This window comes from Sciurus carolinensis, chromosome 17 (genome assembly GCF_902686445.1).
Source record: "Sciurus carolinensis chromosome 17, mSciCar1.2, whole genome shotgun sequence".
Lineage (NCBI taxonomy): Eukaryota > Metazoa > Chordata > Mammalia > Rodentia > Sciuridae > Sciurus > Sciurus carolinensis.
In genome coordinates this window covers 11483615-11497689 of record NC_062229.1, presented here as the reverse complement: position 1 = coordinate 11497689, position 14075 = coordinate 11483615, and the positions used below count along the sequence as shown (strand labels likewise).

General features: G+C 39.0%; 1 protein-coding gene across 1 annotated transcript; it reads left to right on the top strand.

Annotated features, from left to right (window-relative positions):
* The first annotated feature begins 10539 nt into the window (after positions 1-10539).
* Positions 10540-11508, top strand: LOC124968041 (olfactory receptor 18-like). The gene has a single exon (XM_047530431.1). It carries the CDS (start codon positions 10666-10668, stop codon positions 11506-11508), a length of 843 nt encoding a protein of 280 aa, XP_047386387.1. The 5' UTR covers positions 10540-10665.
* Positions 11509-14075: the final 2567 nt, after the last annotated feature.

Here is a 14075-nt window from a genome sequence, read left to right as displayed (position 1 = left end):
ATTTCCTTTTCTCTCTCCCCCAAACCTGGTTAACTCCATCCTATTGTGAAACATGAGGTATTAGTAAGGTCTACAAACTACTAAAATAATGTGACCATGGAGGTGTGATTTATATGTCTAGATGTTTACATTTGCCATATTTTCCAATCTGCATTGTAAATAGATGCAAGAGTCCTGAGATTAGACAATACTGCTGTGGAGCCCCCTCAGGATGCTTTCAATGTCCCTCTCCCTCAGGCTGTAGATGAAGGGACTGAGCATAGGAGTGACCACTGTGTACAACACAGAGGCCACCATGCCCTTTCTGGGAGAATGTGATACAGATAAACCAAGGTTACACAGGAATGCTTGTTCCATAGAGCAACAAAACAACTGGCAGGTGAGACCCACAGGTGAAGTCTTTACACTTTCCACCTGGGATAGAATTCATACATCAGAGGAATTCATTTCATAGTAAGAAAATAGAATCCTGAAGTAGTGTGTTAGTCAACATTTGTTCCTGTGACCAAAAATTTGAAGGAAGGACTACTTATTTGGGTTCACTGTTTCAGAGGTTACACTTTATGATTGGCTCACTCCATTGCTTTGCCCTGAGATTTGGCTCAACATCATGGCAGAAGGGTGTGTTGGAAGAAAGAGGAGAAGAAAAGAAAGGGGCCAAGGACAAAATATAGCTTCCAATCAAGCCCCAACTGCCTAGGATTTCTAGTTCCTCCCAGAAATCCATTCCAGCTATTAACCTATCAGAGTAAGAGTCCTCATGATTCAATCATCATTTCCCACAAACCCCACCTCTGAACCAAGCTTCAATAGGGATCAAGCCTTCAATATGTGAGAGTTTGAAGGATACTCCAGAGCCAAACCCTAACAGATAAGAAGAAATCCAGAGATGGCATGTGACTCGATTACTGATATGTGACTCGATTATTGATCAAAGTATCAGAATAGGCAAGATTAAGAAGTTGAGAAGGGTCAGAGAAGAAATTGACAATTTCTACATCCTTGAAGTGGGAGATTTTAAGGCAATCAAATTGTGCAGCTGTGATTTCTAAAATCTGGCCAAGAAATACCAACACTAAGATGATACACAGGTGAGGGTTCATGAGAACAGAGTAATGCAGTGGGTGACAGATGACACACACCTGCATAGGTCTTCACAGTGAGAAGCATACCATCTATCCCTTAAAAAATGATAAACAGAGACATCAGGCAGTCCACATAGAAGATGACTCTGCTGTCAGTTTGGATGTCCACAACCATCTTTGGGATGCTGGTGGACATGGAGCCAATGTCAGTCAAGGATAGTTTGGAGAGGAAAAAGTACATGGGGTGTGGAGGTGGGAGGCAGAGCTGACAGCCAGGATGATGGGCAGGTTCCCAAGCATTGTGACCAGGTACATGGACAGGAACAACTTGAAGAAGTTGAGCTGCATTTAGTGATCTTCTGGGAACCCAGAGGATGGAATGAGCACACACATGGTTCTACCTTGTGATTCTATATTGCTCAGATACTTTCTTTAAAAAGAAAATTGTTGAAAAAAAGAAGCAAACAGGCTCTTAGCTGTCTGAGTGTCAATCAGCCTTCTATTACTATAACAGAATTCCTGAGAAAAGCTATGTCAAATGAGGAAAGATTTACTGCACCTTATGTTTCACAGGTTCAAGGTTTTGGTCTCTTGGATCTACTGTTTGGGGCCTATGGTGAGGCAGAAGATGGCAGAGAGGGTATGGGGAGAAAAGTATTTTATCTCTTATCAGCTGGAAGGAGACAGAGAGCGAGCAAGCACAGGTGGAAGTGGCCAAGAATATGTTAGACCCTCAAACACATCTCGCTCCTGTGACCTTCTTCCTACAGCTAGGTCCCACCTCCTAAATTCTTCACCACCTCCAGTATCATCAACTTTGGGGACAAAGCTTTCAACACATGAGTCTTTGGAGGAGAGTTCATATCCAAACTATAACTATATCTATAATTCCAAATAAAGCTAGAAATAGACATATATATATGTATATATGTATATATATACACACACAAATATGTACGTACACATTAATGTCTATATATACACACACAAATATATATGTGTATGTATATATACATATGTGCTATCTTTTTAGTTAATATGTATTGATTGTGGATATTAGTGGGCTTCACTGTGACGTTTCCACACACCCATATGTTGTGTATGGATCCACCTTCCTTTCTAACTTCTATCATCCTCGCCTCTCTCCCCTCCCCCCAGTCCCCAGTCCATTCCCTAATAGACCCTCTATTACTTGTAGGTCATATTTTAAGTTGGTACAGATGACAGAAAACTGCAATATTTGTTTTTCTGTATATGACTTCTTTCTCTTTGTGTGATAACTTTCCATTCCATTGATTTTCCGGTAAATGACAGAATTTCATTCTTTTTTGTGGCTGAATAGTACCCACTGTGTAAGTAGATCATGTTTTCTTTGTCCATTCATGTGTTGATGGGTACCTTGGTTGTCCATGCATTATCTTCTATGAATAGTGTCAGGTAAACTTGGGTGTGGCTCTATTAATTGACATTGCAACCAACAGTGCATAAGGGCTTCTTATTCACATCCTTGCCAGCATTTGTTATTTTTGCCTGCTTGTTTGCCTTTGATAATAGCCATTCTAACTGGGGGGAGATGTAATTATACTTCAGTTTAAATTCACATTTCTTTGATGACTAAAGATGTTCAGCATTCCCCATATACTTACTGGCCATTTGTACTCCTTTTGAGAAAAGTTTCTTTAGGTCATTTGCCCATTTTTAGATTGGATTACTTTTATAGTTAATATTTTCAGTTTTTTATATATTCTGGATATTAATCCCATTTCAGATGGGTAATAATTTATCATGTTAACTAAGAAACTTACGAATTAAATTGTGTCCCTTCCTCCGGCAGTTCAGAGTGTCAGTGAAGACGTGAAGTAAACGTATGTGCTCCTGTGAGGAAATTCTCCTCCTGACTATGTGTACTAGTGCATTTCAGAGGCAGTGGGAGTTGTGTTGAGGACTACTTAGATGAGCTTCAGATACATTTTAAGTAAGTTTTTAAGAAAAATATTTATGGATACATAAGTCAATACTCTGACATGGAAGCATTGGCAGGAATCGTACATACTTAATTCCTACAGTAGTTATTTTTGGAGGAGAATAGAAACATACAGAGATACCCAGAACTCAAGGCCATAGGTAATAAATCCCGTTTCTATAAAATACCAGTACTGAAGCATACACTATTAAATATTTATATTTTAATACGGGTAGTGTGTATTATAATCACATAATATAAATGAGTTATTTTCTAAATACTGGGAAATAGTCCAAGGCAGTAGTTATCAACCCTGGTGTAAAAAAGGATCACCAAGTAATTTATATGAAGATATTCTGAATAAATAAGTTTCAATATGAGAACATGGCATCTGCCTATTTTAAAATATTCACAGGTAAGTATATTGATAAAAGAGACTGAAGAAACACAAGCATGTGCAAATTTAAAGAGTATTTGTAAAATATTTTTGCTGCAATCCTATAATCTGTGTAATTCTTATCTTCATTTTACAGAGGAGGAAACTGCCTGGATGAGTTAACATTAATTTTTGCATTTTTCTCTTTTGTATTACTTCCAATTAAAACTTACCAAGAGCTGACTAATGAGCCTGAGTTTCCTTCAGGTATCTGAGGTAAGAGAACTGCAATGCATGCAGCAGAAAGGATTGAGGTGAACATCAGATAACTAGGTATGAGAAGGTAGGGACACAAACACAGAGTCTGGAGCTGTTCCTGTTGCTGAATTCTCAAGTCTACATAGGAGTGTATATTTTCAGAAAAGCAAGGAAACTAGAGAATACAGAAAAAGATACATAAATTAAAAAGATAACTTTTAGGGTAGATAATTTATTGAGATTGGTGTTGAAACAAATAAACTTGTATAAAATAAAATGCATTAAAATATGTTGCTTGTTAGTCATTTTTGAGTCACTGAAAATGAAACATGCACTAATGATACATTTGCCATTAATTACGTACATTTAACTAAACCATGTTTATGAAAATTTGAAGTCTACCAAAGTCAAGGGCAAGTGGTCCATATTGCATAATCTTTTTTAAAAATATTGTTTTAGTTGTAGATGGACACAAAACCTTTATTTTATTTATTTTTATGTGGTGCTGAGGGTCAAATCCAGTGTCTCACACATGCTAGGGAAGTGCTCTACAACTGAGTCACAATCACAGCCCCTGTATTGCATAATTTTTAAGAGAAACGTCCTCTGAGGAAGTACTTACACCTAGGAAAGAGGAATTTCAGACAAGAAAAGAATGCAGGGAACCCATAGCAGGTAACTAGTGCATGGCAATGGTTTAGGATTACAAGTCATCAACTGTAATTTACTCATCACATAATGCAGTCCTTGCTTTTGCACAGTGTTTTAAATATTTTAAGTCAAAGGAATTTCTACTCTTGACTTATAATAACATTGACTATTTTTTAATAGCCCCTGATTAAATTTAATTTTAACAAAGGAAATTCTGTTGCTTATTTTCTGCTTTCTGTTAAAAGAAGGTAACCTTACACTGTAACCATGGACTTACTATCACTAATGTTTCTGGTCTACAACATAGTTGTACTCACATAGTTGAGTTGAGTATCTCCAAAGTAGTGTATATAGAAGGATATGAATAACCCAGAATCCCACAATGTGGGGAGAATGGATTTGTCACAACTCAGAAATATCATTGAATGTGTTGGAACTCCAGTGTGAACAGCACAGCTGTGAACACTTCAGTTCAAATTATATACAGAATGTTTGATGCCCATTTATTTTCTTTCCCCTTCCTCTTTCTGTTTCAAAATATGTCTGAGACATATAGAACCACACAACCTAACATATCTCCATATTCCATCACTCAAGTCTCTCAGAGGATCCAGAACTACAGCCCCTCCTCTTTGGACTGTTCCTGTCCATGTACCTGATCAAGGTGCTTGGGAACCTGCTCATCATCCTGACTGCCAGCTCTTACTCACCCACCACATCCCCAATCTGTTCTTGACTGACATCTGGTTCATCTCCTCCGTGGTCCCAAAGATAATCTGCACACCCCAATTCACAATATGGTCATTACCTGAGTAGGTTGTATGACCCAGACATCTCTTATAATTTTTGACTTATGGACGATATGCTTTAACTGGGATAGCAATTGACTGGGTCCTGTCCATCTGTCACCCTTGTATCAACCAATCATCATGTGCCCTCACCTTTGTGGCTTCATTGTGGTCTTTTTAGTTTGGCATTTTGGAATCCCAATCACATATATGATTGCTTTATAATTTACTTACTTCAAGGATGTGGAAATTTCCTATTTCTTCAGTTACCCTTATCAACTCCTTAGTGTTTCCTCTTCTGATAGCTCAACTAATAGGATTTTAAAGTATTTGATGTGCCATATTGGTTTTCCCCCCTCATCTCAGGGACATGTCTCTCAGTTATAAAATCATTTTCTGCATTCTTAGGATGCTATCATTTGGTGGTTCCCACCTGCCAGTTATTTGCTCACTTTATGGACCAATTATTGATACGTACCAAGCATTGGTGTGGTTCAGCTGTGTCACAATCTCCCAGGAAGAGGAGTCCTTGTCCTTTATGCCATGCTATTCCCTATGCTGACTCCCTTCAGAATGAGGAACAGGAAAACCAAAGTGCCAGGAGGAGTCACAGAACAGCCCACTCTGATGGCCTGAGACACCTGGTTTAACCATAGGGTAGGAAAGACAGCAAAACTGAACCTGTGTACCTGGAGAGCTTGCCTCCCTGGTTACATTATTGTATGCAAGTACGTTATAATGGTTTTAATTTATTATCTTATTTTACAGAATAGTAGTTGTAGCTAATTTGGGAGCAGATGAATGGGAAACTTTTTGGGGGGAGTAACCAGGAATTGAACCCAGGGTTGCTTAAACACCAAGCCACATCCCCAGTCCCTTTATTATTTTATTTTGAGACAGGGCCTCACTGTGTTGCTGAGGCTGGTTTTAACTGGTGATCTTCCTGCCTTAGCCTTCTGAGTTGCTGGGATTACAGTTGCCCAGTGAATGGGGAATGTTTTCCAATAGGTAGAATGTTTCCGTCTGGGAAGATGGGAAATTTCTGGAGAAGATTGGTGATGGATGCACCACAGTGAGGGTAACTAATGCCACTGTGCTGTGTGCTCGAGGATGGTGAAAGTGGTAAATTGTTTGGGGATTTTAATTTTACAATAATAAAACTGGAAATAAAAACCTAACACATCTTTTTTAAAAGGATGAGCTTCCTTGTGTGAAAGAAGAGCCCCAAAACTTTCGTGGACATATTCCCTTTTATCTTCTCCATGAGTATGAGGAAGCGCTTAGAGTTAGTGACAACCTGCACCAATCTGGCTAAAAATCAGCCCTGTGCATCGAGCCTCCAGGGTTATATATTCATCAGTAATGAGTCTGTGCCTGCAGCCTTTCAGCTCAATGGCTCCAAGTCCAGTTGGCTCCATGCCTGTGCCTCCTCCCATGGGTGGCAGCACCGCGGAACTCCTACCTGAAACTGCACTGGCATTGATCCTGAGGAGGGAGCTGGAGCCATCATTGGGCATCGGGCAGGAGATGAAATTTAAATCTTCACGGTTTGGCGGAGATCCATCAGAGATGCGGTAAGTGCTGAAGGAGATGAAGGACGGAGGAAGGTCGTCCAAAGTACTGTTTCCTCATTATTAGAGCAAACATTCATTTTGGGTAGCCAGACAGGAGAATAAGAATGTGCAAAATTTTAGTTGTGAAGACTGTGAAGTTTATGTTCTCAGTTGTGGTCAAGTGTCCTAGAAATCTCATTCAAAGTTGTGCTTTACCTCAAACTGGTTTCTATTTCCCATAAACATCCCATCATCCACAACAGCAGAAAGTAGGTCCCACTAACTTAGTTCTCCACAAGGTTTATGAAGGTGATGAGGAGGATGAAGACAGTATCCACAATAGGATGGAACATTATTTAGAGATTCCTGAATGTCAGGCTCTGGGCTAGGCATTCTACATAGATTATAGTCTTCTTAAGGTTAGAAGTGCTGCAACATGTGTATTTTACAGAAAAGAGAACAGCAATTTTTTCTCTTTTCTTTTTTGTTTTTTTTTTGTACCTGGGATTGAACTCAGGGACAATCAACCACTGAGCCACATCCCCAGCCCTATTTCGTATTTTATTTAGAGACAGGGTCTCACTGAGTTGCTTAGTGCCTTGCCTTTCCTGAGGCTGGCTTTGAACTCGTGATCCTCCTGCCTCAGCCTCCTAAGTAGCTGACCTTACAGGTGTGCACTGCTGCACTCAACTGAGAGCAGTATTTTTTTGAAACTCTTGCTAGGCTTTTAGCTCGTAAACTCTGAATTCATGTTGAATTGAGCTGTCTGGTTATAGTACAGGGACACTGGGAATGAGGACACTCATGGTTGTGCCCTTGACTAGTCAACCAGTCATTTAACTTGCCTGTTATTTCAGCATGAGACCTGCCCCTCAGGGTGCACTTACATTTGGGGTATCAGGTAAATCACAGAACAGATTGGCAGGTGTCACCAAAACACTGATTTTTGTTTCCCCAGATCCTATAGCTCATTTGGCATAAAGGGGTCATCAAAAATAAAAATGGCTGTTAAATATCAGAGACTTTTTGCTGATCCACAGTAGTTGGCCATATATCATGTGGCTCGGCATTCTTGTGTTTTCCTTCCTGCACTTTCATCTCTTTGAGGAATGTGCCACAGAACTAGGGACAAGTCACAAGAATGTTTGTGTATATGCCAGGGTCATCTGGGTCCTATAAATTTATTTAGGTGCATTGACATTTGTTTGGAAAATTATATTGTGTGCATGAGCAAATATGTAACAACAAACCCCATCAATATGTACAACTGTAATGCACCAGTTTAAGAAAGCGCCCTTGCATAGATTTTCATGGGATTAAAAAATATATGCATAAAGATTAGTGGTCAGGTGAGCCTTAGGTTTTGTGTTGAGACCCATTTGGGACTTTTGCATTACTCCAAAGGTCCAATAGCCTTTGACAATTGTTTTCATACTCAAATTCAGTGTTTAATTGTTGAATTATTCACCTTTTGAATAAAACCTACAATGATCAAATACATATTAGTTTCAAACTTAGATATGTGGTGTGCATGTTTTGGAGATGGGTGTTATTCTCCATATTTCCGTTAAGCAGTCTGAGAAGAGAGATGTGGAGAAATTTACCCTCGTTGTTCATGTCATAGCAGGTCAATTATGAGGGACTGAGTGTTGTTTCCCTGACTCACATCCCATGGCAATGTCCCTTTCATTAGAGTCGATGGGAATGTTCTCACCCATGCAAGATAAAACATATCTTTGATTTATCTTGGAAGAAGTGCTACTAGATGGAAATCAGGGATTTCAAAAAGTAGACCCAGACAGTTATTATCAATTCATTTTCAATGATGGTACTGAGAAAATTCAATGGAAAAAAGACAGGGTTTTTTATTTTTTTCTTTCCACTTAATTCTTCTGCAATAATTGAATAGATATTTAGGAGAAATGAACTTAATTCAAAACACATGTACAAATTAAATTGACATGGATCAAAATTTTTAAAAAAGATACAATAATAAATTTTAAAGAGCAAAAGACAAGAATATTTTTGTGGAATACACTAAGATTTTATTCATAGTTGTATACTAAGAGGTTCATTTTGACGTGATTACACAAGCATGGGATAGAGCTTCTTCCAATACTTCCCCTTTCTCTCTCTTCTTCCCTTCCCTCTGTCCCCCCTCAACTCTATGGGTTTTTCTTCCAATTACTTCTAGTTGTTTTTTAATTTAGTGCATTATGGATATACATAAAGGTGAACTTCACAGTGGTTCAGTTGGAATTCAATTATCCTCCACTCACATAATGTCTTTGGGGAATAAATGTGTAAGAGAGTGAAATCATGCAGAAATACCCAGAACTCAAAACTCATAGATAATAATTCATAATTCATAAAAATATCATTAAATGTTTATATTTTCAAATTGCCAATCACTTTTATTGACAACAATGTCATATCAATGAACATTTTTATAATCCCCAGGGAGTATTCAAAGTCAGTGGTTCTAAATGCTTCTTTAAAAGCCAGGGTATCGGAAGGTTTACAGGACTTAACATGCAGATGAGTTGGTAAAATTGGTTTAGGTCTGAAGTCAGAGTATCCGAATATGTTCAAATATCCCCAGGTAAATATATTGGAAAATGGTGCTGGACTCCATTACTCTTTGCAATTGAGGATTAATAGAAAGTTTGTTAAATATCTGCATAAAGTATGTATTTTTGGCATATTACAAATAAAGAAATTGCCAAGTCATTTACATCATTTCCTCTGCTTCCCTGGTTTGCATTATTATCAAACTTCATCACAATTAGTATGAACAAAATAATGACCCTGAATTGCCTTCAGGTAGCTGGAATAAGAAAATAGGAATCCAGGATCAGAAAGGATCCCTGTGAAAATCTACTAACTAGGGATAAGAACGTCAGGACTGAAACTTGGGCAATGGATACATCTCTGGCCCTGAAGTTCTCCACTGTGAATGAGATGGTTTGTGATTCAAAAATGAAGGATCACTTCCAGGTTACCACAGAATAGAGGGTCAAGAAAAAAATGTAAAAAACCTAGAGTGGTCGTAACAACAGATATACTACTGAGTTTATAAGAAGGTGACAAAAATAAAATTACAAATTAAATTAAAAATTAAAATTAAGAAGAAATAAAAGATAATACTTGAAAAGAATTTCATTATGTTTTTGATCATTGACTGGTGCATGCTACATTAAGGTCACATTTGGTCAGCAACATCATAAGATTATGTACATTTAACCAAACACCTTTTATAAAAATTGAAGTTCACTACCATCAGAGTTGGGAATTATATACTAAAAACTTCTTAAAAGAAAATCAAATTCTGAGTGAGCACTTGCGTAAAGGAAGGAAATCAGAAACCTAACAATGAAGAAAACCTTCTGGGAGATACCTGGCATGTAACTATGTTTTCTGATTATGAACTGTCAGCTCCAATAGTATTACTATAAGGCAGTCCTAAATCTTGCAGAGTTTGTACTGTATATTCCAAGTACAGAGATGCTGTACATTGGATTCAGATAAAAATAAGGTAAATTTCAATGCTTCTTAAATTCCTTTATGATGATTTTGTTTCCCTGAAAGCAGGAAGATTTACTTCTTCTCTATTATTTTCTCAAAAGAATAGGTCGTATTGTAATGTGATTCTGAAGTTGTTAATCTCTAATGTTCTTGGTCTTTAAACAGTGTTCAACTGAGCCTCTTCCAAGTAGGTGTGCAAACAAGGAAGTGAATAACACTAATTGAGATAGTTCAAAGATTGGGTTTGTCACAAATGAGAAACATTGCCAAAGGAATTCAAATATATAGAGAGTACTGGGCAGATTAATTTACTTCTTCTTACCCACAATAGTTATTATTTTTATTTTGCAAAAGGTGTCCAAGCAATATAGTACCACAAAATTTAACACACATATCAGAATTCCATCTACTGGGACTCTCAAATGATCCAGACCTGCAGCCCATCCTCTTTGGACTGTTCCTGTCCATGTACCTGGTCACAGTGCTTGGGAACCTGCTCATCATCCTGGCTGTCAGCTCTGACTCTCACCTCCACACCCCCATGTACTTCTTCCTCTCCAACCTGTCCTTGGCTGACATCTGCTTCATCTCCACCACAGTCCCAAAGATGATTGTGGACATCCTAACTCACAGCAGAGCCATCTCCTATGTGGGCTCCCTGACACAGATGTCTTTCCTTATCATTTTTGGATGTATGGATGACCTACTTCTGACTGTGATGGCCTATGACCGGTATGTGGCCATCTGTCACCCACTGCATGACCCAGTTATTATGAACCCTCACCTCTGTGTCTTCTTTGTTTTTGTGTCACTTTTACTTAGCCTTCTGGAGTCCCAGTTGCACAATCTGATCATCCTACAGTTTGCCTACTTCAAGAATGTGGACATTTATAATTTCTGCTGTGAACCTGCTCAAATCCTTAATCTTGACTGTTCTGATTCCTTCATCAAAAACATAGTCAAATATTTTGTTGGTGCTATATTTGGGCTTTTTCCCATCTCAGTAATTCTCTTCTCTTACTATAAGATTGTTTCTTCCATTCTGCAAATTCCATCCCCAGGAGGGAAGTACAAAGCCTTCTCCACCTGTGGGTCTCACCTCTCAGTAGTTTGCTTATTTTATGGAACAAGTGTTGGAATGTACCTTGGGTCAGCTGTTTCACATTCTCCCAGAAAGGGTGTGGCTTCCTCAGTGATGTACACAATTGTCACCCCCATGCTGAATTCCTTCATCTACAGTCTGAGGAACAGGGACATTAAAAATTCCCTAAGGATGTTGCACAGTGAAAAAGTCTATGTCAGGACCTGAGGCACTCAGTTGGATGCAGGTGGGAGAAGCCATAGTAGTAAACACCTGCCCCTCTGAATGCTGCCTCATGGGCACAGTACTTTTGCAGTTTGTTGGTGTTGGTTCTGGGGTTGGAGTTATAGGGTGTGCTTTAGCTGTGTGCAGAGTTTCATTTCGGGGAGATGAAAAAAATTTGCATGTGGATCATGTTGATTAATGGTTGCCTAACAAAGGGAGCGTAATTGAAGTTATTGATATAGCATGTACAAATGACCCAAATGCTAATTTTAACCACCATAAATAAAGGAAATAAAAAGCAATTGGTCTTTAAAAACAAGGGAGAAGAAAGAATGAATAGTACACATGAGCTTCCTTCTGAATAGAAGAAGGGACCACAATCATTGTAGACACTCATGTTCACCTCTTCTTCCCTCATTCCTATTAGGAAGCTCTTAAAGATCTGGATACCACGGAACACCTTGGCTAACCATGAACTCTGTGAATTCTTCCTTCAGGGTAGATCATAGTAAATAATCAGCCTGTGCCTCTGTCCCTTCAGATTGGTGCTTCCAGGGCAGTGACTCCACAGCTGTCTATCTGCTCATGATTACCTGTATAAGTTAAACTCCTGTGATCTGGCATGGGTTTCACTTTTGGGAACAGAGCCTGAGGCTTCCTTGGGTCCCCAACAGGGTGGCAAGCTGGTTCTGCATTTCCTTGCCCATGACCCAGCAGAGATGTGGAGTAAGGCAGTGATTCTGAGGAAAAGAACCCATGGAGGAGGGACTATCAGACACATCGTTCCCTAATCACAAAGACAAATTGGTCATTTTGGGTAGCTGTAAGGGAGGATATCAACATATGACATTTCAGCTAAGAGGACAGTTAAGTTTGGGTCCTTGGTTGTGCTTGGAGGTCCCAAAAGGCTCAGTCCCAGTTTTGCTTTCATTTGATTCTCAACCTACTTGCCATAGACATTTCATCCATGATCCTAGAATGGGAGTCCCTTTAGAATGCTCCCTCACCAGTCCTAGAGTTGACGAAGGTGACCAGAAGGACAGCACCATCATGACATTGGGAACCATTTCTCAGGACTTCCCAATTGCCAGCCAATGAGCTATGTGCTGCTGGTAGTGTGTTTATTTCTTCTGCACAGTCTTCCCTTACATCACGCACTGCCACATTTTTATTATTTTACTGAAATGGAAGGAGTGCCATATTTTTATGTAACTTTTACTAGGATCTTAGGTAGAAAATGTGTTGTCACATTTGAATTGAGCTCTCTCATTACAGGCACAGAGCATTTTTTCAGGAGAATCATAGCACGGTGTGCTCTTGACGATGCAACCAAATGTAGTGACTTCCCTGTCACTCCAGGAATATCCCTTTGTTCACACTGCTTTGGGAGTTTTGGTAGATCACAGGGGAGCAGCTGAAGGCATGAACTGCATCTCTTATAGGAAAGACATCCAGGGACCACAGGGAAAGATCACAGAGCATGCACTGGATGGTTCAGCACAAACCACTCTCTTGCCCCTGCTCAAATGTTTCTTGCAGCAGACCACAACCTCCTCCATTCTTATATCTGCCCGTTCAATCTCAAGAGGTGACTTCTTGCCAGATCTTTGATTTCATTCCAACTCAGGAAACTAGAAGATATTTAAGATTATACCTGAGATGTTCCTGTGGGTAAGACCTCCAGACCCCTGTTTACAACTTCCTGATGCTTGGGAAATAAGGCTAATATTTCCTGAATCAGTTCCAGAGATTGACAACTTTTTTGTTTAAATTTTAATTCATTGTACACAAATGGGGTACAAGTGTTTTTTCTCTGTTTGTACACGCAGTAGAGTTGCACCATTTGCATAATCATACATGTTAATAGAGTAATAATGTTTGTCTCATTCTGTTATATTTCCTTCCCTCACCCTCTCCTTACCTTCATTTTCCTCTATATAATCGATACTTCCTCCATTCTTGCCTCCCTCCCACTCCCCATTATGTATCATCATCCCATTATCAGAGAACTCATTTGGTCTTTTGGTTTTTTGGGATTGGCTTATCTCATTTAGCATGATGTTCTCCAATTCCATCCATTTACCTGCAAATGTTATAATTTTATTTTTCTTTATGACTGAATGATATTCCATTGTTTATATATACCACAGTTTCTGTATCCATTCATCTACTAAACTGATATACGAAAAAATGTTCAACATCTCTAGTAATAAGAGAAATGCAAAACAAAACTACCCTATGATTTCATCTCACCACAATTAGAATGTCTCCTTAATCAACAATAAAAGTAACAGTAGGGGTTTGCTAGTATGTGGGGGAAAAGGTACACTCATACATTGCTGGTAGGGTTCCAAATTGGTGCAGTCACTCTGAAAAGCAGTGTGGTGATTTCTTAGAAAACTTGGAATGGAACAGCATTTGACCCAGCTATCCCACTCCTTGGCCTATACCCAAAGGACTTAAAATCAGCCTACTACAGTGACACAGCTACATCAATGTTCATAGCAGCTCAATTCACAATAGTTAGAGTGTGGAACCAACCTAGACAATGTGGTTTTTAATGCTCTTGG

Coding starts and splice junctions, on each gene's coding strand:
- LOC124968041 (XM_047530431.1), top strand. CDS start 10,666: ATGTACCTGGTCACAGTGCTTGGGAACCTGCTCATCATCCTGGCTGTC.